Source organism: Ranitomeya imitator, chromosome 7, assembly GCF_032444005.1.
Source record: "Ranitomeya imitator isolate aRanImi1 chromosome 7, aRanImi1.pri, whole genome shotgun sequence".
Classification (NCBI taxonomy): domain Eukaryota; kingdom Metazoa; phylum Chordata; class Amphibia; order Anura; family Dendrobatidae; genus Ranitomeya; species Ranitomeya imitator.
In genome coordinates this window covers 198,416,202-198,443,236 of record NC_091288.1, presented here as the reverse complement: position 1 = coordinate 198,443,236, position 27,035 = coordinate 198,416,202, and the positions used below count along the sequence as shown (strand labels likewise).

The 27,035-nt window shown below is 49.9% G+C and overlaps 3 protein-coding genes across 3 annotated transcripts; all 3 read right to left on the bottom strand.

Moving 5' to 3' along the window:
- Positions 1-3,465: 3,465 nt before the first annotated feature.
- Positions 3,466-4,101, bottom strand: LOC138645961 (histone H1C-like). Its single transcript, XM_069735438.1, has one exon. It carries the CDS (start codon positions 4,099-4,101, stop codon positions 3,466-3,468), a length of 636 nt encoding a protein of 211 aa, XP_069591539.1.
- A 5,484-nt stretch (positions 4,102-9,585) lies between these two features.
- LOC138645960 (histone H2A type 1) lies at positions 9,586-10,180 on the bottom strand. The gene has a single exon (XM_069735437.1). The coding sequence runs from the start codon at positions 9,976-9,978 to the stop codon at positions 9,586-9,588; it is 393 nt and encodes a 130-aa protein (XP_069591538.1). The 5' UTR covers positions 9,979-10,180.
- A 4,004-nt stretch (positions 10,181-14,184) lies between these two features.
- LOC138645959 (histone H2B 1.1-like) lies at positions 14,185-14,565 on the bottom strand. The gene has a single exon (XM_069735436.1). The coding sequence runs from the start codon at positions 14,563-14,565 to the stop codon at positions 14,185-14,187; it is 381 nt and encodes a 126-aa protein (XP_069591537.1).
- Between the last annotated feature and the right edge of the window lie 12,470 nt (positions 14,566-27,035).

Here is a 27,035-nt window from a genome sequence, read left to right as displayed (position 1 = left end):
CTGATCATACAGCTCTGCGGGGAGGAGGTGGTGGCTCTGATCATACAGCTCTGCGGGGAGGAGGTGGTGGTACTGATCATACAGCTGTGCGGGGAGGAGATGATTTCTCTGATCATACAGCTCTGCAGGGAGGAGGTGGTGTCTCTGATCATACAGCTCTGCGGGGAGGAGGTGGTGGCTCTGATCATACAGCTCTGCGGGGAGGAGGAGGTGGCACTGATCATACAGCTCTGCGGGGAGGAGGTGGTGGTACTGATCATACAGCTGTGCGGGGAGGAGGTGATTTCTCTGATCATACAGCTCTGCAGGGAGGAGGTGGTGTCTCTGATCATACAGCTCTGCGGGGAGGAGGTGGTGGCTCTGATCATACAGCTCTGCGGGGAGGAGGAGGTGGCACTGATCATACAGCTCTGCGGGGAGGAGGTGGTGGCACTGATCATACAGCTCTGCGGGGAGGAGGAGGTGGCTCTGATCATACAGCTCTGCGGGGAGGAGGTGGTGGCACTGATCATACAGCTCTGCGGGGAGGAGGTGGTGGCACTGATCATACAGCTCTGCAGGGAGGAGGTGGTGGCACTGATCATACAGCTCTGCGGGGAGAAGGTGTTGGCACTGATCATACAGCTCTCCGGGGAGGAGGTGATTTCTCTGATCATACAGCTCTGCAGGGAGGAGGAGGTTATGGCTCTGATCATACAGGTCTGAGGGGAGTAGGTGGTGGCTCTGATCATACAGCTCTGCGGGGAGAGGGTGGTGGCACTGATCATACAGCTCTGCGGGGAGGAGGTGATGGCTCTGATCCTACAGCTCTGCGGGGAGAATGTGGTGGCTCTGATAATAATAATAATAATCTTTATTTTTATATAGCGCTAACATATTCCGCAGCGCTTTACAGTTTTGCACACATTATCACCACTGTCCCCGATGGGGCTCACAATCTAGAATCCCTATCAGTATGTCTTTGGAATGTGGGAGGAAACCGGAGTGCCCGGAGGAAACCCACGCAAACACGGAGAGAACATACAAACTCTTTGCAGATGTTGTCCTGGGTGGGATTAGAACCCAGGACCCCAGCGCTGCAAGGCTGCTGTGCTAACCACTGCGCCACCGTGCTCTGATCATACAGCTCTGCGGGGAGAAGGTGGTGGCACTGATCATACGGCTCTCCGGGGAGGAGGTGGTGGCACTGATCATACAGCTCTGCGGGGAGGAGGTGGTGGCACTGATCATACAGCTCTGCGGGGAGGAGGTGGTGGCACTGATCATACAGCTCTGCGGGGAGGAGGTGGTGGCACTGATCATACAGCTCTGCGGGGAGGAGGTGGTGGCACTGATCATACAGCTCTGCGGGGAGAAGGTGTTGGCACTGATCATACAGCTCTCCGGGGAGGAGGTGATTTCTCTGATCATACAGCTCTGCAGGGAGGAGGTGGTGTCTCTGATCATACAGCTCTGCGGGGAGGAGGTGGTGGCTCTGATCATACAGCTCTGCGGGGAGGAGGAGGTGGCACTGATCATACAGCTCTGCGGGGAGGAGGTGGTGGCACTGATCATACAGCTCTGCGGGGAGGAGGAGGTGGCTCTGATCATACAGCTCTGCGGGGAGGAGGAGGTGGCACTGATCATACAGCTCTGCGGGGAGAAGGTGTTGGCACTGATCATACAGCTCTCCGGGGAGGAGGTGATTTCTCTGATCATACAGCTCTGCAGGGAGGAGGAGGTTATGGCTCTGATCATACAGGTCTGAGGGGAGTAGGTGGTGGCTCTGATCATACAGCTCTGCGGGGAGAGGGTGGTGGCACTGATCATACAGCTCTGCGGGGAGGAGGTGATGGCTCTGATCCTACAGCTCTGCGGGGAGAATGTGGTGGCTCTGATAATAATAATAATAATAATAATCTTTATTTTTATATAGCGCTAACATATTCCGCAGCGCTTTACAGTTTTGCACACATTATCACCACTGTCCCCGATGGGGCTCACAATCTAGAATCCCTATCAGTATGTCTTTGGAATGTGGGAGGAAACCGGAGTGCCCGGAGGAAACCCACGCAAACACGGAGAGAACATACAAACTCTTTGCAGATGTTGTCCTGGGTGGGATTAGAACCCAGGACCCCAGCGCTGCAAGGCTGCTGTGCTAACCACTGCGCCACCGTGCTCTGATCATACAGCTCTGCGGGGAGAAGGTGGTGGCACTGATCATACGGCTCTCCGGGGAGGAGGTGGTGGCACTGATCATACAGCTCTGCGGGGAGGAGGTGGTGGCACTGATCATACAGCTCTGCGGGGAGGAGGTGGTGGCACTGATCATACAGCTCTGCGGGGAGGAGGTGGTGGCACTGATCATACAGCTCTGCGGGGAGGAGGTGGTGGCACTGATCATACAGCTCTGCGGGGAGGAGGTGGTGGCACTGATCATACAGCTCTGCGGGGAGAAGGTGTTGGCACTGATCATACAGCTCTCCGGGGAGGAGGTGATTTCTCTGATCATACAGCTCTGCAGGGAGGAGGAGGTTATGGCTCTGATCATACAGGTCTGAGGGGAGTAGGTGGTGGCTCTGATCATACAGCTCTGCGGGGAGAGGGTGGTGGCACTGATCATACAGCTCTGCGGGGAGGAGGTGATGGCTCTGATCCTACAGCTCTGCGGGGAGAATGTGGTGGCTCTGATCATACAGCTCTGCGGGGAGAAGGTGGTGGCACTGATCATACGGCTCTCCGGGGAGGAGGTGATTTCTCTGATCATACAGCTCTGCAGGGAGGAGGTGGTGGCTCTGATCATACAGCTCTGCGGAGAGGAGGTGGTGGCTCTGATCATGCAGCTCTGCGGGGAGGAGGTGGTGGCACTGATCATACAGCTCTGCGGGGAGGAGGTGGTGGTACTGATCATACAGCTGTGCGGGGAGGAGGTGATTTCTCTGATCATACAGCTCTGCGGGGAGGAGGAGGTGGCACTGATCATACAGCTCTGCGGGGAGGAGGTGGTGGCACTGATCATACAGCTCTGCGGGGAGGAGGAGGTGGCACTGATCATACAGCTCTGCGGGGAGGAGGTGGTGGTACTGATCATACAGCTCTGCAGGGAGGAGGTGGTGGCTCTGATCATACATCTCTGCGGAGAGGAGGTGGTGGCTCTGATCATACAGCTCTGCGGGGAGGAGATGGTGGCTCTGATCATACAGCTCTGCGGGGAGGAGGTGGTGGCTCTGATCATACAGCTCTGCGGGGAGGAGGAGGTGGCACTGATCATACAGCTCTGCGGGGAGGAGGTGGTGGCACTGATGATACAGCTCTGCGGGGAGGAAGTGGTGGCACTGATCATACAGCTCTGCGGGGAGGAGGTGGTGGCACTGATCATACAGCTCTGCGGGGAGGAGGTGGTGGCACTGATCATACAGCTCTGCGGGGAGGAGGTGGTGGCTCTTATAAGAGCCTTTGTGGTAACAGAACAGGGGCTGCAGCTTATTTCTTAGCCGCGGGCTTCTTGGCTTTCGCAGCGTTCTTAGCCGGACTCTTGGCGGGTTTGGCCGCCTTCTTAGCCGGACTCTTCGTCACCTTCTTGGGCTTGGGAGCGGCTTTCGGCTTCTTGGGGCTCTTGGCCGCTTTCTTGGCCGCTGCGGGCTTCTTGGCCTTTTTCGGGCTCTTCTTGGCCGCAGTCGGAGCCTTCTTGGGCTTCTTCGGAGATTTGGCGGCTTTCTTGGCAGCAGCGGGTTTCTTGGGTTTGGCCGCAGCTGCTGGCTTCTTCTTGGCCACTTTGTCCTTCGTCTCCTGCTTCTTGTTCAGCTTGAAGGACCCGGAGGCGCCGCTGCCTTTCACCTGGAGGAGGGCGCCCTTGGTGACCAGAGCCTTGACGGCCAGCTTCAGGCGGCTGTTGTTCTTCTCTACATCGTATCCTCCAGCAGACAGAGCCTTCTTCAGGGCGGACAGAGACACCCCGCTGCGCTCCTTGGAGGCGGACACGGCTTTCACGATCAGCTCGGAGACGCTGGGGCCGGAGGGTTTATTGCTCTTCTTGGCAGCAGATTTCTTCGGCTGCTTCTTGGATTTGGCGGCCGGTTCTGCGGGAGGGGGAGCGGCGGCTGGCGCGGTCTCTGCCATCATGTGCTGCTGAAGCAAAATGAAAATATTTCCTGATAGGAAGGAAAACACTGAGGCCGGAGCTGGAGGCGCCTGTTATATGTACAGGCTTACTGCGCACTGATTGGCTGCTGAGCAGCACCGTCCTGAGCTTCTATTGGCTGACACTGGACACAGGCCCCGCCCCCTCCCAGCTGAGTCCGAGTGAAGCTCCGCTCTCCCCTTGTGCTTCCCTGCCCGGGATAAAAGCCCTTTACCGGCTAACACCGGACAGCAGAGCGCGATTCCTCCGTCGCCTCCCCTTCTCCAACATCTCCACCGGCCATTTGTAGCCGTCACTAGCAGAGATGCCGGGAAAGAGCGGAGAGGAAATCCCGGGATCATCGCCGCCGTCCTCCCGATCTGCACATCACTGTGTATCCGGGGAGATAAATCTGCTGCGGGAGCTCGTTCCTCCTATTCCCGGCTCCTGTCACCATCACAGGGATCTTTACTCCTATGTCTATCGCACAGGAAGCTGATTGTACGATGTGGGGACGAGCTGGAGCTGCTGACAACCCAGAAGGGTAACACAGGCGACGGCCTCCGCTGACTGCCACCTCCCTGACCTGTGGTGTCACTGTACCCCGTATGTGCAGAGGATTGGGGGGACACGTGTTCCACACCAGTAGATGATCCACATCGGTGGCTGATTGCAATCACCTGCCTGATATCGTGTCTTACCCAGTGTGAAGCTGTGACCGCTGCGGCCTGTCATGGTGCGAAGAGCTCTGATGAGGCGACAGCTGCACACTGCGACTCCCCAACCAAACACATAAACATCTCCGGGGAGAAAACTGAAATATTAATGGATTTATGTGACCCCCACTATTGTGTAAAAGGGGAATATTGGGAGAAAAGCGGAGACACAAAATCCAGCGTCTACACAGAGAACACAGCTGTACATAGTATATATAGTGCACAACATCACATCTGCACAGCCCAGATCAGCAGTGTAATAAGTGTCACTGATACTAGAGGAGAGGGTACAGTATATACAGCAGAGTGTACAGTATATACAGCAGAGTACACAGTATATAGAGCAGAGTGTACAGTATATACAGCAGTGTGCACAGTATATAGAGCCAGTGTGTACAGTACATACAGCAGTGTGTACAGTATATAGAGCAGTGTGTAAAGTATATACAGCAGTGTGTACAATTTATAGACCAGAGTGTACAGTATATAGAGCAGTCTCCCCTCTCTTCTTCTTTCTCTCTCTCTCCCTCTTTCTTAATCTCTATTTCTCTCTCCTCTCTTTCATTATTTCCTTCTCTCCTTTCTCTCTTCGCTCTCCTCTCTTTCTTTCTCTCTTCTTTTTTCTCTAAATATTTCTCTCACTCTTACTCTTTCTTCCTTTCTATTTCTCTCTCTCCCTCTCTTTCCCTTGCTTTCTCTTTTTCTTACTTTATATCTATCTCTCTCCTTCTCTCTTTCTTTATCTCTCTTCTCTCTCTCTCTCTTTATGTCTCTTTGTCTCTCTCTCTCTCTTTCTCCCTTTCTTTCTCTCTATCTCCTTCTTTCTCATTCTCTCTCTTTCACTTTATCTCTCTCTTTCTCTCTCTCAGGGAGAGATTATCAATCCTTCATGTCAGCAGTGCACCTCTCCAAAATGAGGCAGATGTACTAGATTTTCTAGGCACCGCCATCTGCACGTGGGGTGCTGCTGTAATCCCTGTCATCATCCTCGTTTTTCCTCTCCACGTTTCCATATCCAGCCAAGTGATCGCTGGGCCCAGTATTCTCATCAGCATTGCCGATACTTCGAGCTGTAGCAAAGGAGAAGGCACAAGTGATGATAACCCGCCTCTATGTGCCCTCAAGTGTCTCCGCTGTGGTGCGGGATGATATGCTATGGAAGGTTAATAATCAATAATTGTGTCCTTCCTACAGGCTCTGGTGCCCCATGGAATGAAAGGTTTCCCCAGGAGGGCGGTGGTAAAGATGTTTAATGACTTGCTAAGGAATGGTCGCATGCAAAAACTCCAAGACTCGGACACCGTGCTGTCCCAGATTTTGGAGATGACGTGCAGTGACTTGGATTGGGAGGTGAAGGTGAACGCATTGGACCTGGCACATTCCTATATGTCCCAAACATTGGAGATGGGACCGTCCCTAACGTGCCCTTACACTATAGGGCTGCCATCTAGCAGAAGCTCAGGTTCCATCTCCGACGCTCTGGTTACATGTGAATGAGTCGGGCTTTTTCCGGCCTTATTGACTTGTCTGTGTGACTGTGACCGGTCAGTGGCATCAAAGGCGTGTGAAATCCTTCTCGCTGTGAAGCCCAAACTGTGCAATGGGGACACTGATCCCTCCGAAGAGTATGGAAGAGACTGGCTGGAGCACACGATAAAAGAGAAGCAAATGGCAGGCGGGGACGGTGCTGGGGACCGGCAGGGTCGCCCACCAGAATGGGCCACTGGGGTCATAAAGAAGATGGATTTGGATAACATAAAATGTTCCCTGCCGAAATACAGCGATTATGTACACGAGACTCCCCGGTCACTGCTGCAGGACGTCAAAGCCACCTTATGGGGGGGAAGAAATGCACGATGCAGATTGCTACTGATGCGGAAGTTTAAGGGACTTTTCTGCTGCAGATCTCATTGCGGAAATGCCTTTTGTGCTGTGATTTGTAGTGGATCCAACCTGTTTTTTTCCTACAGTGTCCTAATGGGACCCAGAAGCCCTCCTGGCCATCCGACAGCTACTCAGGCCCCAATTTCGAAGAAGCACGTCCTGGTTATAAGAAAGCAAATGCCTTTGGCACTATAGAGGGTGATGTAGTAGGGATTATTTTTCTATTTTGGTTTGCTTCCAGTACAGTTTTCACATTAAATCAGAACAATTAAAGAAAACAAACAAAAAAAAAACACGGCACATTCCTGTAATTTTCAATTAAAGCATAACATTTTATATAAACAATGCATAAAAATGTGTCTTTCTGGGTTGTGATTGGTACATGAGGTAATGGCATAAATTAACATTCAATCACCTGATGTTGATATGATGAAAAATCTCTCCTAATTTCACTTGCTGCTTTCAACCGTGTATTGGGATTAACTGTGGGGGCATCATACATTGTGGAGAGTATGATCCACTCTGATCTGGCATGGTCATGACAATAGTCGGGATACCTGCCGCTACAGGGAAGGAAATTGTATATAATAAAGAAGCTGGAAAAATAATTGCAGAAACTGTACAATTGGCGGGAAATTCAAACTTCCCAACAGTTCTGTGTTCAGCCAATCAGCAGAGGAAGGGAGGAGCTAATGATTCTGTAAGCCCCGCCCCGGATAGCGTCATCTCTCCAGTTCTCTCTCTGGTCCATTCTTCCTCCATATAAAGGAGCAGTCCCTGAGGCTCAGGAATCAGTTTTTGCTCATTAACTGCAGAAAATGTCTGGTCGCGGCAAAGGAGGAAAAGGTCTCGGGAAGGGCGGCGCCAAACGGCACAGGAAGGTGCTCCGTGATAACATCCAGGGCATCACCAAGCCTGCCATCCGCCGTCTAGCTCGCAGAGGAGGCGTCAAGCGCATCTCCGGCCTCATCTATGAGGAGACTCGCGGTGTCCTGAAAGTCTTCCTGGAGAACGTGATCCGTGACGCCGTCACCTACACCGAGCACGCCAAGAGGAAGACCGTCACCGCCATGGACGTGGTGTACGCGCTCAAGCGCCAGGGCCGCACTCTCTACGGCTTCGGAGGTTAATTGTGTTCTCTTCTGTCCTCACAACCCAAAGGCTCTTTTCAGAGCCACCCACATCTTCTAAGTGAGGGCTGCACCTGACTGCTAGGATCTGATTTCTCTGCTTTGGTGATGTCGCTGTAATGTTAGAACACTCATCGGTGCCAACGTTACGCTCCGAATACTGAATAGTCCCAAGGATATCCTGACGTGGAAAGACTAAACGGCTTACCCGAAGCAGATCCCTCTACAGCTCTAATCAGGGGGGTGTTCAGGGCGGTTTCCAAATGTAGGTTAATATTCTGTCTAGACATTTAATATCCTGTTCTTATTGGGCGCTGATTAGTAGATTTATGGGGGATATATATCCGCACTGGGCCGCAGTGATAATTTCCTGATCAGATCCGTGTACAGGGAATGTGGCTGTAGGAGGCAGCTGGATAGATGGACGCCCTGTGTGTCATCACATAGGGTACGGAGACTCCTATGTGATGACCACGTGATGACCACGTCCTGGACACTAATGTTTCGGGTGGATGGCGCCTCTGAAGACTATTATAACCTCCTCAGAATAATGATGGGCTGTTTGAGGTCTGATAGCCACGGCTGCGCGTTTTGAGGTCCTGTCATGTATTTATATATATCCGGTGTGTGCAGTGTATGGGGGGACACAGGTGTTGGTTCTGTTCCCTACAGCTCCTGTCCTGTATATGTATATACAAAGCGTATACATTGTGTGCAGTGTATGGGGGACACAGCGCTGCCGGGGCCTGGGGTGAAGGTGCCGCATCTGTGGATACTCTGGTAAAGAAAAGATCAGCTGGAAAACGGCACGTAAGGAGTTAAACGGGAGAGGAAAGACGGGCAACAAAATTAATAAAGGGGATGGGAGAACTACAATACCCAGATAGATTAGCGAAATTAGGATTATTTAGTCTAGAAAAAAGACGACTGAGGGGCGATCTAATAACCATGTATAAGTATATAAGGGGACAATACAAATATCTCGCTGAGGATCTGTTTATACCAAGGAAGGTGACGGGCACAAGGGGGCATTCTTTGCGTCTGGAGGAGAGAAGGTTTTTCCACCAACATAGAAGAGGATTCTTTACTGTTAGGGCAGTGAGAATCTGGAATTGCTTGCCTGAGGAGGTGGTGATGGCGAACTCAGTCGAGGGGTTCAAGAGAGGCCTGGATGTCTTCCTGGAGCAGAACAATATTGTATCATACAATTAGGTTCTGTAGAGGGACGTAGATCTGGGGATTTGTTGTGATGGAGTGTGGGCTGAACTGGATGGACAGATGTCTTTTTTCGGCCTTACTAACTATGTTACTATGTACATCACTGAAGGCTGAGCGTTACCAAGGTTTCTCGCTCATTGTCTGATCACAGAATCCGTTGGGGAATTTGAATTCCCCGCTCATAATCTCCGGAGGATTGTTACAGGTCACTGATAGCGACAACCATCCCCCACCCCCTTACTGCGGGACCTGCTAACTACATGTAGACCTCACCGCGGAGTATCAGACACTAAGGAGGGGACATTTCCTGCGAGCTTGGCAGACGACACTCCACCTGAGGGTCTGAGACTTCATGTGGGATTGACCCATTCATCTCCTGTTATTCTGTGGATATGTGCACCAACAATGGCGGCAATGGTGTATGAGCTATCAGCCTCATGCGAGGACCCCCGAGATAGGCGGCGCCGGCTCTTGTGGTGACGGTGTGGGTGGCTCTTAGAAGAGCCTTTGGTTTTGTAGAGATTGGCGGCAGCGCTCACTTGCTCTTGCTCGCCTTGCTGCTCTCGGTCTTCTTGGGCAGCAGCACGGCCTGGATGTTGGGCAGGACGCCCCCCTGGGCAATGGTCACCCCACCCAGCAGCCTGTTCAGCTCCTCGTCATTGCGCACCGCCAGCTGCAGGTGACGGGGGATGATGCGGGTCTTCTTGTTGTCCCGGGCAGCATTGCCGGCCAATTCCAGGATCTCAGCGGTCAGATACTCCAGCACAGCGGCCAGATAGACCGGAGCGCCGGCGCCGACTCTCTCAGCGTAGTTGCCCTTGCGGAGAAGCCTGTGCACACGGCCGACTGGGAACTGCAGTCCTGCCCGGGATGAGCGGGTCTTGGCCTTAGCACGGACCTTTCCTCCTTGTTTGCCGCGTCCAGACATGATGCCGATAACTAATGACGGAAAATCGTGTAGAGAAGAGTCTGTGCTGTGTCGCCTTATATAGTCCGTTGCTCCGCCCTCCTCTCCTGTCGTTGGACGGATCTGAAGATGAAAATGGAGAAGAGTATTGGAGATCCACCAATGAGCTACAGAGGGCGGAGCTTATTATTGCTCCTTGCTCAAATGAGTTTCTCACCCAATAGAAAACGTTCGCTTTGGACAGAATAGATAAGGGGTGAAAACAGATATCTGTCCTGGAGCAGAAGGAAATGCAGAAATATTCTGTTGACTTGTTGTTTGCACTTGTTGGACTTGTGTCTTCTATCAGCCATATATTGCACTGACAGTCTGGCGGGTGAGGGGTTAATTCCTGTCAGGAGGAGGCTCCTCACTCACCCGCTTATTATCCTGTGCAGATTCCCTGTGGTGTCCGCGCTTATACTATCACAGCCTGACTGAGACAAGTCTCCTATGTTCTGCCCGGAGCCTGATGTGACGCTGCCGGGTCTCGGGTGGGGGAAGTCGCCGCTTCTGTAAAGCGAGTGTGTAGTGGGGGGTCAGCACACACGGACACTGAGGAGTTAAATGGAGGCGGATATTCCTGTATCTGGGATTGGTCGGCGCCTGCGGATGTCTCTCGCTCATTGGCTGATTACAGATCCGTTGCTGGTTTTGAATTCCCCGCTCAGTTTCTGCTCTTTGTCCGTCGGGTTTATTACCGGCCCCTCTGCTGGAGCGGCGATCGCTGATAATACCGGGTCCTGTCATCCCAGCTGTCTGCCCCCAAACACCTCCGTGTCCTTGACCTGAGTGCACACCATTATCCTTGTTCATGTGATTTTTTGCTTGGTGTAGCACCGGTTTACCAGATGACGTCTGACATCTTCGCATACGACGACGCAACCAGTTCCAGCATCTTATCGCAAGTTTCAAACTCAAGTGAATTCTTGAAAACCCCTCCCCATGAGTTGAGGACGAGGGACTACGAGAAGGAGCGACGAAAATTAATCTCATATGATTTACACTGCATAACTTTGGCAGAACATCATAAACAGGGCAAGATCCCGAGAGGTCTTAGGTGCAACCTGCGCCCAACACTTTTTTCTGAAGATCCCGATTACTGTGACAAATACAAGAGAATACTAAATAAATGTTCTTTAGACATCATTATTCTGACCATTGAATTTCTACAAAAGGCTATTACGGAAACAAAGGACAGTATTAGAGCAATTGAAACACAACTATCTTCTACATTGGCATCCACAGACTCTTACTTTTCGCTGCTCCGGACAGTATTCCCTTCATCGCCTCTGGTTGCCTTGTAAATATTGTACATATTATATTTTATATTTTGGTGTATGTTTATTATTTTGTCTTTTTTGTTCTTATTCGTTTTCTATTACATATAATGTTATGTCACATACAGTTACTTATACTGTTTATTTGCTTTCCTAGTAACCCCATGAATAAGACCCGGGAGGGTCGAAACGTCGGGTTTCTATCTACGAATTATCACAGTGGCAATTGTTGACTTGTTTTCGTGAATAAATCTGGCATATACCTTTTGCATCATACCAGTTTCGAGTGTGCGGTATTTTTTCTTCTACTATTAACTTGACCACACGGTCTGTTTTACCAGCACCTCCGTGTCCTTGACCTGAGTGCACACCATTATCCTTGTTCATGCCCCCAAACACGGGCGGGGATCGGTCGCCATTATTACTCTGGGGAGGTTATAATAACCTTCATAGGCGCCATCCATCCGAAACATTAGTGTCCGGGACGTGGTCATCACATAGGAGTCTCCGTACCCGGTACACAGGGCGTCCATCTATCCAGCTGCCTCAGACAGCCACATTCCCTGTGAATATTCGCTGCCCTATTCACCCCACACGGATCTGATCAGGAGAATATTACTGTACAGCCCATTTCCCTGTAAATCCGTGTTCTATTTATTTTATATATCAATAAGAAGAAACCGCATTTGTGCTGTGATGGGAGTCACCAGTACTTGGGGCATCTTACAGTCAGACTTGTGATCGGATCTCTCTGCACTGCAGTGGTTTTATCTCACGTCATATTAACCCTATGAGATCTATGGCATTCGTTTTACATTATTACATCTAGTGCTAGAGGATCCTATCCTGCAATTGTATTGGGATATTTCTCCCATGATTCGTTGTTCCCCTCCACATTCTCGGAACTTCTACATGTGGGCAAAACAGAATTCATTGTCTTTCCCACATCACACGCAACCCCCCAACGAACCTATCCATTACAGGAAACGGCTGCCCACTCTCCTCAGTCCACGTTCGCTGCCTCGGGGTAATCCTTGACACTCATCTCTCCTTCAAACCTCATATCCAAGCCCTTTCCACTTCCTGCCGCCTTCAACTCAAAATATTTCAAGGATCTGTAGATTTCTAAACCAAGAATCTGCAAAAACCCTAGTCTATGCCCTCATCATCTCCCGCCTGGACTACTGTAACCTCCTGCTCTGTGGCCTCCCCTCTAACACTCTCGCACCCCTCCTATCTATTCTAAACTCTCCTGCCCGACTAACCAACCTGTCCCCCGCTATTCCCCGGCCTCTCCCCTCTGTCAATCCCTTCACTGGCTCCCCATTACCCAGAGACTCCAGTACAAAAGCCTAACCATGACATACAAAGCCATCCACAAAATGTCTCCTTTATACATCTGTGACCTCCTCTCCCGGTACTTTCCTGCAACCTCCGATCCTCACAAGATCTCCTTCTCTACTCCCCTCTTATCTCCTCTTCCCACAATCGCATACAAGATTTCTCTTGCGCATCACCCCTACTCTGGAACCCTCTACCACAACACATCAGACTCTCACCTACCATGGAAACCTTCAAAAAGAGCCTAAAGACCCACCTCTTCCGACAAGCCAATAACCTGCAGTAACCACCACTGATCGACCAGCTCTACCTTCACCTACTGTATCCTCATCCATCCATTGTAGATTGCGAGCCCTCGTGGGCAGGGTCCTCTCTCCTCCTGTACCAGTTATGACTTGTATTGTTCAAGATCATTGTACCTGTTATTATGTATACCCCTCCTCACATGTAAAGCGCCATGGAATAAATGGCGCTATAATAATAAATAATAATATTGCCCGAGAGCCGCCAGTCCTGACACTAGATGAAGCGGGGGAGGAAAAGTGATAGAACAGAAGGACGATCAGTAACTGAGCAGGGATCCTGTGAGGAGGATGTGACGGCCGATAATGTAACTGCCTGACCTGTGAGATCCTGACACCACAGGGTAATGTTCTGAGCAGGGACACTCCGCAATCTTCTACACATGATCCTACATTTCCCATCACAGACCTCCTGCCTGCAGCCGTAGGACTGATCTGTAATGGGGAGACATGGTGGGATCTGCTGGGAAGGGCAGAATTGGTCTTCCCTGAAATGTCTCTTGTAGGATACGTCCCTGACCAGTATATCGTCTCCACAATACGGATTGTGACGGGAAAGGGACGATCTGATCGTCTCCAGGTCAGACACACGGGAACATCACAGCATGTGGAGAACACGAATCATTCTCTATATCCATGAGAGGAAACCGGAGCGGATACAGCGCCGCTAACCTGGAAATCTGCAGATTCCTGTGTGGGATGTAAGAGACCAATGATCGCTCAACACAAGCAGATTTCCCGATATCGGTCCTGGGACCACGTGTTATATGAAGACAAAAGACGGAAAAAAGCGGGAACCGTAAACGTGTTACCATTGGAAACATTAGCTCCTCCCTCTGCTGATTGGCTGAACACAGGACGGTTGGGGGTTTGAATTTCCCGCCGCTTCTAAATGTAATGACGTCACTTACACTGTAAAAAGAATCCAGATTAGGCTCTAGATCAACTCCACCACAAATGGCTCCTGTTACCTGAGAAACGAGAGTAATGAACTAATAAACGAGACCCCAGAATGCCGAGATCTGTGCAGCAAGGAGTTAAATAAGAAGTCCCTGAATACACATCAACTCGCTGAGCAATGCCCAGATTATTCCTGAGATTTCCTCACCATCTCCCTCGTCACCAGGCGCAGAGCCCCGGGCGGAGCGAGCAGACACCTCGGGGAGACGGGAGAGGACACCGGAGCAGTGTGGGTGGCTCTTGTAGTGAGGGTGTGGGTGGCTCTTAGAAGAGCCTTTGGGGTGAGGAGCGGAGCACGGAGCCGATCACTTGGCGCTGGTGTACTTGGTGACGGCCTTGGTGCCCTCGGACACGGCGTGCTTGGCCAGCTCTCCGGGCAGCAGCAGGCGCACGGCGGTCTGGATCTCCCGGGAGGTGATGGTGGAGCGCTTGTTGTAGTGAGCCAGGCGGGAGGCTTCCCCTGCGATGCGCTCGAAGATGTCGTTGACGAAGGAGTTCATGATGCCCATGGCCTTGGAGGAGATGCCGGTGTCGGGGTGTACCTGCTTCAGCACCTTGTACACGTAGATGGCGTAGCTCTCCTTCCTGCTCTTCCTCCGCTTCTTGCCGTCTTTCTTCTGAGTCTTAGTCACGGCTTTCTTGGAGCCCTTCTTGGGCGCAGGCGCAGACTTGGCGGGATCAGGCATGATAACAACAAACCGGTCTCAGTACAAGTGAGAAGAATAATGATCCTGCGCCTCCAAGAGCGGCGGAATTTATAGCCCGGCCATGCAGATGAGCACTGCTGTCAGACCGCCGTTCTATTGGGTGATGAAGTCATGTGACCAACGAGAACGTTAGACGCTCCGCCCACTGCAGCTGATTGGTGGTTTCCCAAATCATTGCTTCATCTTTGCAGCGGGGATGCTGTATAGCGATGTAAAACCCTGTATAATGCTCTATACATCTAAATAGTGCTGTGAAGCTCCATATACCGCAGTGCACCCTCATATAGCGCTGTATGTGTTCATGTTCTATTTACCCTTCATAGTGCTGTTATTCATCTGAATAGTGCAGAGTACCCCCATATACTGCAACCTACTGACAAATGACTGTGCCACATTATGCAGGCAGTTACAGTACAGCGCCCGACATGTTACACTCCGTATAGTGCAGTAATATCTCCAGATGGTGCTGGAAACCCCAGCTAGTCAGCTGTGCCAGGACTGCAAACCCTGTGAATTCAGTGAGATGTTTCGGTAGTAGCCGCACCCAGTTTTCTAGGAAGAGCCGGCTTCCCTCAGGAGCTGTGTCCCCTGTATAAACTGCACTTATCCCTCCTGTGTGTGATCTCAGTAACACGAAGCCGGATCAGTCACTTCAGCCACGAATCTCTGCTCTGTGGTGACCGCAGTACAGTGGAGCACGGATCGTGTATAGTGACCTCTATATACCGCCTGGTGCAGTGTGAACCATCAGTGTGATCAGCGGTGCGGCTCTTAGGAGGAGGATGTGGGAGCTCTTAGAAGAGCCTTTGAGTGTGTGGACAGATGTGGAGGAGCGGAGTTTACAGTCCTGGCACAGCAGACTAGCCGCTTCCTGGATCTACGAGGTCCTGAGTGTGCCATCTCTCTCACAAATAGTGGGCCATAGAAAGCCTATTTTATTTTTTTTTGGGTTTTATAAATTCTCCCTGAAAAAAAGGGAGATTAATATTGGCCTCTGGGCTTGTGTGCCAGTCCTGAGCGTGCCATCTGTGCCAGCCCTGAGCGTGCCATCTCTCTCACAAATAGTGGGCCATAGAAAGCCTATTTAATTTTTTTTTTGGTTTTATAAATTCTCCCTGAAAAAAAGGGAGATTGATATTGGCCTCTGGGCTTGTGTGCCAGTTGTGAGCGTGCCATCTGTGCCAGTCCTGAGCGTGCCATCTCTCTCACAAATAGTGGGCCATAGAAAGCCTATTTAATTTTTTTTTTTGTTTTATAAATTTTCCCTGAAAAAAGGGAGATTAATATTGGCCTCTGGGCTTGTGTGCCAGTTGTGAGCGTGCCATCTGTGCCAGTCCTGAGCGTGCCATCTCTCTCACAAATAGTGGGCCATAGAAAGCCTATTTAAATTTTTTTTTGGTTTTATAAATTTTCCCTGAAAAAAGGGAGATTAATATTGGCCTCTGGGCTTGTGTGCCAGTTGTGAGCGTGCCATCTGTGCCAGTCCTGAGCGTGCCATCTCTCTCACAAATAGTGGGCCATAGAAAGCCTATTTAAATATTTTTTTGGTTTTATAAATTCTCCCAGAAAAAAAGGGAGATTAATATTGGCCTCTGGGCTTCTGTGCCAGTCCTGAGCGTGCCATCTGTGCCAGTCCTGAGCGTCCCATCTCTCTCACAAATAGTGGGCCATAGAAAGCCTATTTTTTTTTTGGGGGGGGTTTTAGAAATTCTCCCTGGAAAAAAAAAGGGAGATTAATATTGCCCTTTGGGCTTGTGTGCCAGTACTAAGCGTTCCATCTCTCTCTCTCTCTCTTAGTCAGTGGGCCATAGAACGCCTATTTTTGGTTTTATTTGTTTTCTAAATTCTCCCTGAAAAAATCATTTTATTTTATTTGGTTTCTAAATTCTTCCTGATAAAATCATATTTTTTTTATTATTTTTTTTTCTAAAGTCTCCCTGAAAAAAAAAAAAAAAAAAAAAAAAAACAGTGGGAGATTAATATTGGCCTTTCTGCTTGTGTGCCAGTCTTGACTCCTGGGTGCGTCATCTCTCAGTCAGTGGGCCATAGAACGCCTATTTTTGGTTTTATTTGTTTTATAAATTCTCCCTGAAAAAATCATTTTATTTTATTTGGTTTCTAAATTCTTCCTGATAAAATCATATTTTTTTTATTATTTTTTTTTCTAAAGTCTCCCTGAAAAAAAAAAAAAAAAAAAAACAGTGGGAGATTAATATTGGCCTTTCTGCTTGTGTGCCAGTCTTGACTCCTGGGTGTGCCATCTCTCTCTCTCTCTCTCTCTCTCCAATTGTGGTCCATAGAAAGCCTATATTTTTTTTCCTTGATTTGGGTTCCAAAATCTACCAGAGAAAATAACTCCATCAATCATTGGTAGAAAAATATTGGCCTCTGGGCTTGTGTGCCACTCCTGATTCCTGTGTGCGTCATCTCTCACTCAGTGGCCCATAGAAAGCATATAGTTTGTTACATTTGTTTTCTAAATTCTCCCTGCAAAAATCAATGTTTTTTTTGGGGGGGGGGTTTCTAAAGTGTTCCTGAAAAAAATAAAAATAAAAAAAAAATAATAGTGTGACATTAATATTAACATTTGTGCTTCAGTGACAGTCCTGCGTGTGGGGCATCTCTCTAATTTGCAGCCACCAAAAAAAGAGTGTGTAACATTGGGCCTGATTTTCGCTGTGGTCTCACCAACCTGTAAAGGGGTAGCTAAATCATACTGAAGTTATAGCTCACCGTGTAAGTTGTGTGACTGCAACAAATAACGTTAGTTTGGTTACGTTTTTAAAACAATGAGGAAGTCTAGTGGAAGAGGTCGTGGCCGGGGGCGTTCATTGTCAGCTGGTAATGAGGGTAGTGGTAGTGGTGGAGCATCAGGTGGTCGTGGGGAAAAAAATATTGCACCTAAGTCTGGAGCTGTGGAGCCAGGTTCGTCGTCCGGCTACACAAGGCCTCGAACGCTCCCTTTTCTGGGATTAGGAAAACCGCTTTTAAAGCCGGAGCAGCAAGAGCAAGTTTTGGCTTATCTTGCTGACTCAGCCTCTAGCTCTTTTGCCTCCTCTCGTGAAACTGGTAAAAGTAAAAGCAGCGCGTCGTTAGTGGATGTTCACGGTCAGGGACAAGTCACTTCCATGTCCTCTTCAGCAAAAACAACAACAGAGAAGAATGCAGCAGGCGACACAACGGGTTACTCCATGGAGCTCTTTACACATACCGTCCCTGGCTTAGAAAGTGAAGCAGTTAACAGTCCATGCCCATTACAAATTGAATCTGACATGGAGTGCACTGACGCACAGCCACAGCCAGACTACTATGCTGGTCCTTTGACTCAGACCACAACATTGCCCTCGCAGGGTGCTGATCAAGAATCAGACCCTGATGAGACTATGTTGCCCCATCACGAACGCTATACCACCGAACGACACGGTGACACAGACGAAGTTGCGCAGGAGGTACAAGAAGAGTTATTAGATGACCCAGTTCTTGACCCCGATTGGCAGCCATTGGGGGAACAGGGTGCAGGCGGCAGCAGTTCTGAAGCAGAGGAGGAGGAGGGGCCGCAGCAGGCATCAACATCGCCACAGGTTCCATCTGCCGGGCCCGTATCTTGCCCAAAACGCGTGGCAAAGCCAAAACCTGGTGGAGGACAGCGTGGCCATCCGGTTAAAGCTCAGTCTGCAATGCCTGAAAAGGTATCCGATGCTAGAAAGAGTGCAGTCTGGCATTTTTTTAAACAACATCCAATTGATCAGCGCAAAGTCATCTGTCAAAAATGTTCTACTTCCTTAAGCAGAGGTCAGCATCTGAAATGTCTCAATACTAGTTGCATGCATAGACATTTAACCACCATGCATTTGAAAGCTTGGACTAACTACCAAACGTCCCTTAAGGTTGTTGCACCCTCGGCCAATGAAGCTAGTCATCAACGCAACATCCCTTCCGGCAGTGTAGGACCACCATTTAGCGCACCACCTGCTGTATCTGTGCAGGTATCTTTGCCAGGCCAAAGCAGTCAGGGTCAGGGAATCACCAGTTTCGTAGTAGGAAACACTGCATCTAGGGCACCGGCGGCAACAATACCATCTCCCACCGTCTCTCAGTCTGCCATGTCCACCGGCACCCCCGCTAGTTCCACGATCTCCATCTCTCCAGTCCAGCTCACCCTACATGAGACTATGGTTAGAAAAAGGAAGTACTTAGCCTCGCATCCGCGTACACAGGGTTTGAACGCCCACATAGCTAGACTAATCTCGTTAGAGATGATGCCCTACCGGTTAGTTGAAAGCGAAGCTTTCAAAGACCTGATGGACTACGCTGTACCACGCTACGAGCTACCCAGTCGACACTTTTTTTCCAGAAAAGCCATCCCAGCCCTCCACCAGCATGTTAAAGAGCGCATCGTCCATGCACTCAGGCAATCTGTGAGCACAAAGGTGCACCTGACAACAGATGCATGGACCAGTAGGCATGGCCAGGGACGTTACGTGTCCATCACGGCACACTGGGTAAATGTGGTGGATTCAGGGTCCACAGGGGACAGCAAGTTTGGGACAGTTCTGCCTAGCCCACGGTCTAGTAAACAGTTGTCTGTAGCCGTTCGCACCCCCTCCTCCTCCTCCTCCTCCTCGTCCTCCTGCAGAAGCAAGAGCTCGTCCACAGACCGCAGTCGCACAAACACTCCATCCGCACCTGCCACTGTTGCACACCAGGTCTCCCATTATGGGGCAGCTACTGGCATACGTCAGCAGGCTGTATTGGCTATGAAGTGTTTGGGCGACAATAGACACACCGCGGAAGTTCTGTCCGAGTTCTTGCAGCAAGAAACGCAGTCGTGGCTGGGCACTGTAGATCTTGAGGCAGGCAAGGTAGTGAGTGATAACGGAAGGAATTTCATGGCTGCCATCTCCCTTTCCCAACTGAAACACATTCCTTGCCTGGCTCACACCTTAAACCTGGTGGTGCAGTGCTTCCTGAAAAGTTATCCGGGGTTATCCGACCTGCTCCTCAAAGTGCGTGGACTTTGCGCACATATCCGCCGTTCGCCTGTACACTCCAGCCGTATGCAGACCTATCAGCGTTCTTTGAACCTTCCCCAGCATCGCCTAATCATAGACGTTGCAACAAGGTGGAACTCAACACTGCACATGCTTCAGAGACTGTGCGAACAGAGGCGGGCTGTTATGCTTTTGTGGGAGGATACACATACACGGGCAGGCAGTAGGATGGCAGACATGGAGTTGTCAGGTGTGCAGTGGTCGAAGATTCAAGACATGTGTCAAGTCCTTCAGTGTTTTGAGGAATGCACACGGCTGGTTAGTGCAGACAACGCCATAATAAGCATGAGCATCCCCCTAATGCGTCTGCTGATGCAAAGTTTGACGCACATAAAGGATCAGGCGTCTGCACCAGAGGAAGAGGAAAGCCTTGATGACAGTCAGCGATTGTCTGGTCAGGGCAGTGTACATGACGAGGTACCGGGCGAAGAGGAGGTGGAGGATGAGGAGGATGATGGGGATGAGTATATTTTTAATGAGGAAGCTTTCCCGGGGGCACGGGAAATTGGTGGCGTGGCAAGGCCGGGTTCTGGTTTTTTGAGGGACACAAGTGACGTAGATTTGCCTGCAACTGCCCCTCAACCAAGCACAACCGCAGATTTGACAACGGGAACTTTGGCCCACATGGCGGATTATGCCTTGCGTATCCTCAAAAGGGACACACGCATTACAAAAATGATGAACGATGACGATTACTGGTTGGCCTGCCTCCTTGATCCTCGCTATAAAGGCAAATTGCAAAATATTATGCCACATGAGAACTTGGAACTAATATTAGCAACAAAACAATCAACTCTTGTTGACCGTTTGCTTCTGGCATTCCCTGCACACAGCGCCCGTGATCGTTCTCACACGAGCTCCAGGGGCCAGCAGACCAGAGGTGTTAGAGGGGCAGAAATCAGAAGTGGCGTTGGCCAGAGGGGTTTTCTGACCAGGTTGTGGAGTGATTTTTCTATGACCGCAGACAGGACAGGTACTGCAGCATCAATTCAAAGTGACAGGAGACAACATTTGTCCAGTATGGTTACAAACTATTTTTCATCCCTTATCGACGTTCTCCCTCAACCGTCATTCCCATTTGATTACTGGGCATCCAAATTAGACACCTGGCCAGAATTGGCAGAATATGCATTGCAGGAGCTTGCTTGCCCGGCAGCTAGTGTCCTATCAGAAAGAGTATTCAGTGCTGCAGGTTCAATACTAACAGAAAAAAGGACTCGTCTGGCTACCCAAAATGTAGATGATCTAACCTTCATTAAAATGAACCACAACTGGATTTCAAAATCTTTTGCCCCACCCTGCCCGGCTGACACCAAGCTTTCCTATGAAAAGGTCTTGCCTGTGGACTATTCTGAATGACTTTTCCAATCTCGTAATTTTCTTCACCTGATTGTCCAGCATACGACATGTTTCCACCTCACGAAATGGCCAAACTCCCCACACGGGGCCGTGCTATCGCCACTTTGCGCTTGGACCCTTGAGAGTGCTGTTTGTCTGAAGAGGTGGGTGTGGCCGCTTTTGGTCGACGGCACTGCCACTGGGTCCCTCATAGTACAATAAAGTGTCTCTGGCGGTGGTGGTGCGCACCCAACGTCAGACACACCGTTGTAATATGAGGGGCCCTGTGCCTGTACCGCCGGCCACAAGACAGTTCCCCCCCCCAGCTCAAACAGTGCTCTACCACTAGCAAAATTATCTCTCACAGCTTCACCAATGTGTAGTCTAGGCGCTGACATCCTTCAATGCCTGGCACTGACAATACCATTGTTTTGACATTTTTGTTATGTTAGGCCTTCGAAGCCTGTCTGCGGTCCCTTCTTTCTACAACTACTACACTGACCAGGCCACTGCTGGCCGTGTTACCCTGGAACCAATTTAAAAGTGCCTACAGTCAGCCCAATTTTGTTATGTTAGGCCTTCGAAGACTGTCTGCCGTCACTCCTTCCACTAGACTTCCACTGACCATACACTGCTGCCCATGTACCCCTGGAACCAATTTAAAGTGCCTACAGCCAGCCCAATTTTGTTATGTTAGGCCTTGGAAGCCTGTCTGCGGTCACTCCTTCCACTAGACTTCCACTGACCAGACCACTGCTGCCCATGTACCCCTGGAACCAATTTAAAAGTGCCTACAGCCAGCCCAAGTTTGTTATGTTAGGCCTTCGAAGCCTGTCTGCGGTCACTCCTTCCACTAGACTTCCACTGACCAGACCACTGCTGCCCGTGTACCCCTGGAACCAATTTAAAAGTGCCTACAGCCAGCCCAAGTTTGTTATGTTAGGCCTTGGAAGCCTGTCTGCGGTCACTCCTTCCACTAGACTTCCACTGACCAGACCACTGCTGCCCATGTACCCCTGGAACCAATTTAAAAGTGCCTACAGCCAGCCCAAGTTTGTTATGTTAGGCCTTCGAAGCCTGTCTGCGGTCACTCCTTCCACTAGACTTCCACTGACCAGACCACTGCTGCCCGTGTACCCCTGGAACCAATTTAAAAGTGCCTACAGCCAGCCCAAGTTTGTTATGTTAGGCCTTGGAAGCCTGTCTGCGGTCACTCCTTCCACTAGACTTCCACTGACCAGACCACTGCTGCCCGTGTACCCCTGGAACCAATTTAAAAGTGCCTACAGCCAGCCCAAGTTTGTTATGTTAGGCCTTGGAAGCCTGTCTGCGGTCACTCCTTCCACTAGACTTCCACTGACCATACACTGCTGCCCATGTACCCCTGGAACCAATTTAAAAGTGCCTACAGCCAGCCCAAGTTTGTTATGTTAGGCCTTCGAAGCCTGTCTGCGGTCACTCCTTCCACTAGACTTCCACTGACCAGACCACTGCTGCCCGTGTACCCCTGGAACCAATTTAAAAGTGCCTACAGCCAGCCCAAGTTTGTTATGTTAGGCCTTGGAAGCCTGTCTGCGGTCACTCCTTCCACTAGACTTCCACTGACCAGACCACTGCTGCCCGTGTACCCCTGGAACCAATTTAAAAGTGCCTACAGCCAGCCCAAGTTTGTTATGTTAGGCCTTGGAAGCCTGTCTGCGGTCACTCCTTCCACTAGACTTCCACTGACCATACACTGCTGCCCATGTACCCCTGGAACCAATTTAAAAGTGCCTACAGCCAGCCCAAGTTTGTTATGTTAGGCCTTCGAAGCCTGTCTGCGGTCACTCCTTCCACTAGACTTCCACTGACCAGACCACTGCTGCCCGTGTACCCCTGGAACCAATTTAAAATTGCCTACAGCCATGTTTTATTATTTTAGGCCTTCGATGCCTGTCTGCGGTCACTCCTTCCACTAGGCCTCCACTGACCACACCACTGCTGCCCGTGTACCCCTGGAACCAATTTAAAATTGCCTACAGCCAGCCCAATTTTTTTATTTTAGGCCTTCGATGCCTGTCTGCGGTCCATTCTTTCAACTACTACTACACTGACCAGGGCACTGCTGCCCAAGTACCCCTGGAACCAATTTAAAATTGACTACAGCCATGTGTTAATATTTTAGGCCTTCGATGCCTGTCTGTGGTCACTCCTTCCACTAGGCCTCCACTGACCACACCACTGCTGCCCGTGTACCCCTGGAACCAATTTAAAATTGCCTACAGCCATGTGTGATTATTTTAGGCCTTCGATGCCTGTCTGCGGTCACTCCTTCCACTAGGCCTCCACTGACCACACCACTGCTGCCCGTGTAACCCTGGAACCAATTTAAAATTGCCTACAGCCATGTGTTATTATTTTAGGCCTTCGATGCCTGTCTGCGGTCACTCCTTCCACTAGGCCTCCACTGACCACACCACTGCTGCCCGTGTACCCCTGGAACCAATTTAAAATTGCCTACAGCCAGCCCAATTTTTTTATTTTAGGCCTTCGATGCCTGTCTGCGGTCCATTCTTTCAACTACTACTACACTGACCAGGGCACTGCTGCCCAAGTACCCCTGGAACCAATTTAAAATTGACTACAGCCATGTGTTAATATTTTAGGCCTTCGATGCCTGTCTGTGGTCACTCCTTCCACTAGGCCTCCACTGACCACACCACTGCTGCCCGTGTACCCCTGGAACCAATTTAAAATTGCCTACAGCCATGTGTGATTATTTTAGGCCTTCGATGCCTGTCTGCGGTCACTCCTTCCACTAGGCCTCCACTGACCACACCACTGCTGCCCGTGTAACCCTGGAACCAATTTAAAATTGCCTACAGCCATGTGTTATTATTTTAGGCCTTCGATGCCTGTCTGCGGTCACTCCTTCCACTAGGCCTCCACTGACCACACCACTGCTGCCCGTGTACCCCTGGAACCAATTTAAAATTGCCTTCAGCCAGCCCAATTTTTTTATTTTAGGCCTTCGATGCCTGTCTGCGGTCCATTCTTTCAACTACTATTACACTGACCAGGGCACTGCTGCCCGTGTACCCCTGGAACCAATTTAAAATTGCCTACAGCCATGTGTTATTATTTTAGGCCTTCGATGCCTGTCTGCGGTCACTCCTTCCACTAGGCCTCCACTGACCACACCACTGCTGCCCGTGTACCCCTGGAACCAATTTAAAATTGCCTACAGCCATGTGTTATTATTTTAGGCCTTCGATGCCTGTCTGCGGTCACTCCTTCCACTAGGCCTCCACTGACCACACCACTGCTGCCCGTGTACCCCTGGAACCAATTTAAAATTGCCTACAGCCATGTGTGATTATTTTAGGCCTTCGATGCCTGTCTGCGGTCACTCCTTCCACTAGGCCTCCACTGACCACACCACTGCTGCCCGTGTACCCCTGGAACCAATTTAAAATTGCCTACAGCCAGCCCAATTTTTTTATTTTAGGCCTTCGATGCCTGTCTGCGGTCCATTCTTTCAACTACTACTACACTGACCAGGGCACTGCTGCCCAAGTACCCCTGGAACCAATTTAAAATTGACTACAGCCATGTGTTAATATTTTAGGCCTTCGATGCCTGTCTGCGGTCACTCCTTCCACTAGGCCTCCACTGACCACACCACTGCTGCCCGTGTACCCCTGGAACCAATTTAAAATTGCCTACAGCCAGCCCAATTTTTTTATTTTAGGCCTTCGATGCCTGTCTGCGGTCCATTCTTTCAACTACTACTACACTGACCAGGGCACTGCTGCCCGTGTACCCCTGGAACCAATTTAAAATTGCCTACAGCCATGTGTTATTATTTTAGGCCTTCGATGCCTGTCTGTGGTCCCTCCTTCCACTAGGCCTCCACTGACCTGTCTACTGCGGCCCGTGTACCCCTTGAACCAACCTAATAAAATATTTAAAAAATTAATTTGATTATAAAAAATAAGATCGTGTTGAGATCTCAAATGCAGACATTTTAACAATCAAAACAAACACACAACAAATATCTGGAACTGTACTACAAAGGTCCAACAGCTACAATTTCTTTCTCCTGCAAGAAGTTAACTGAAAGTTTTTTGGAGTTGTTAACACAGATATGGCATCCACCGAGTGTTGTCCTGTCGCGTCTCCTTTAAATTATTTCCAATAAGATGTTAAACTATTAATTTAATAAAATCAATAATTAAAAAAATAATTGAGTAAGTCAAAAGCACATTGCAAATAAACATTAATTACAAATCAAGAAGCATGGCGCGTCCGAGGGTGAGTAGATACCGAATAAGAATATAATCACCCTCGGACGCGCAATGCTTATTTACAACAGCCTTCCTTCCTAAGAATCAGCCCTTCCGTGGTGTAGAGAGAGGTTGTGTTACACTCCAAGGTGTTCCCCAGGTTGCCTTTCCTGAGCTTCGATCTTCCGGCTCTCGTTTAGTAGCTGTTGGAAACTACGCTGCATTAGGCCTACTAATTGTGTATGGGGTGTAGAGACAGGTTGTGTTACACTCCAAGGTTTTCACCAGGTTGCCTTTCCTGAGCTTCGATCTTCATGCTCTCGTTTAGTAGGTGTCGGAAAGTAGGCTGCATTAGGCCTACAAATTGGGTATGGGGTGGAGAGAGATGGTGTGTTACACTCCAAGGTGTTCCCCAGGTTTCCTTGCCATTGCTTCGGTCTTCCGACTCTCGTTTAGTAGTTGTAGAAAAGTACACAGCATTAGGCCTACAAAATGGGTATGGGGTGGAGAGAGATGGTGTGTTACACTCCAAGGTGTTCCCCAGGTTGCCTTTCCTGAGCTTCTATCTTCAGGCTCTCATTAAATTGTGGTTAAATGGAACAACTGCATTTGGCGTACTAGTTGGTTTGGGGCCTACTATCGGTGTCTGCCACTCCTTGCTGTTCTCCTGGTTTCCTGTCCTGAAATTCCATTTTCAGCCTCTCGTTAAGTAGTTGTTAATGTTAGACTGCATTTGGCCTACTAGTTGGGTTGGGGCCTACTATCGGTGTCTGCCACTCCTTGATGTTCTCCTCCACTGAACAAAGCTGTGCCGCCTGTTTACTACGGTTGCCAATTTTGAACTGCATTTCGACTACTTACTGATTTGGCCCTACTCTCTGTGTCAGCCTCTCATTCCAGTTGTCCTCCACTGCAATGCCCCCTGGTTATTCCTGTGTTACCAATTTTGAACTGCATTTAGCCCACTTTCTTCTTTGGGCCTATATCTGTGTTTCCACTTCATCGTGCCCATTGCCCAGCCAGTGATAGATGAGTCTGCTGGTACATTGACCCATAACGCAACATTCCCCGTGCACGCTACACAACAACATTGTGACCCTGCTGAAAGTCAGGTTGCTCTTCCCGCATACCATACCACCTTACACGGGGACAAAGAGGAAGGTGCAGATGAAAGTGCAGGTTCCTTCATCAGGTGGGGGGAGGAATACTAGTTGGCGACGTCACTGGCACAGGGCCTCTCATAGTACGCAAAAGTGTTGCTGCCGGTGGGAGGCGCCCCCGCCGTGCAAACACACCGCTGTACTTTGAGGGGCCCTGTGCCAGTGCCAATGCCAACGAGTGGGCCCCCCCTGCTTGCTCAGGATCACAGCACTTGCAAAGTTGAAATACTTACCTCTCCCTGCTCCACTGCCGTGACGTGGTCCAGATTTACTGGGCCCACTAATTACTTGAACCAGCCCTACCCCCCACAACTTTAGCCAAATGACCCCCAATTTCAAATGCCTTCCAATTATTTTAAGGTAAATTACGCTTGACAAGCTTCATTAAGAAGAATGGATGGTTTTGACATTAAAATGGGCACTCTAGGTGTTTTCCTGGCCCCCACTCACTGCCGACTATGCTGCCCCATTGACTTGCATTGGGTTTCGTGTTTCGGTCGATCCCGACTTTACGTCATAATCGGCCGATTTCACTCGACCCGACTTTGGACATAGTCGGGTTTCGCAAAACCCGGCTCGACTCTAAAAAGGTCAAGGTCGCTCAACTCTAATCCTTACTACATCGCCCTCTATAG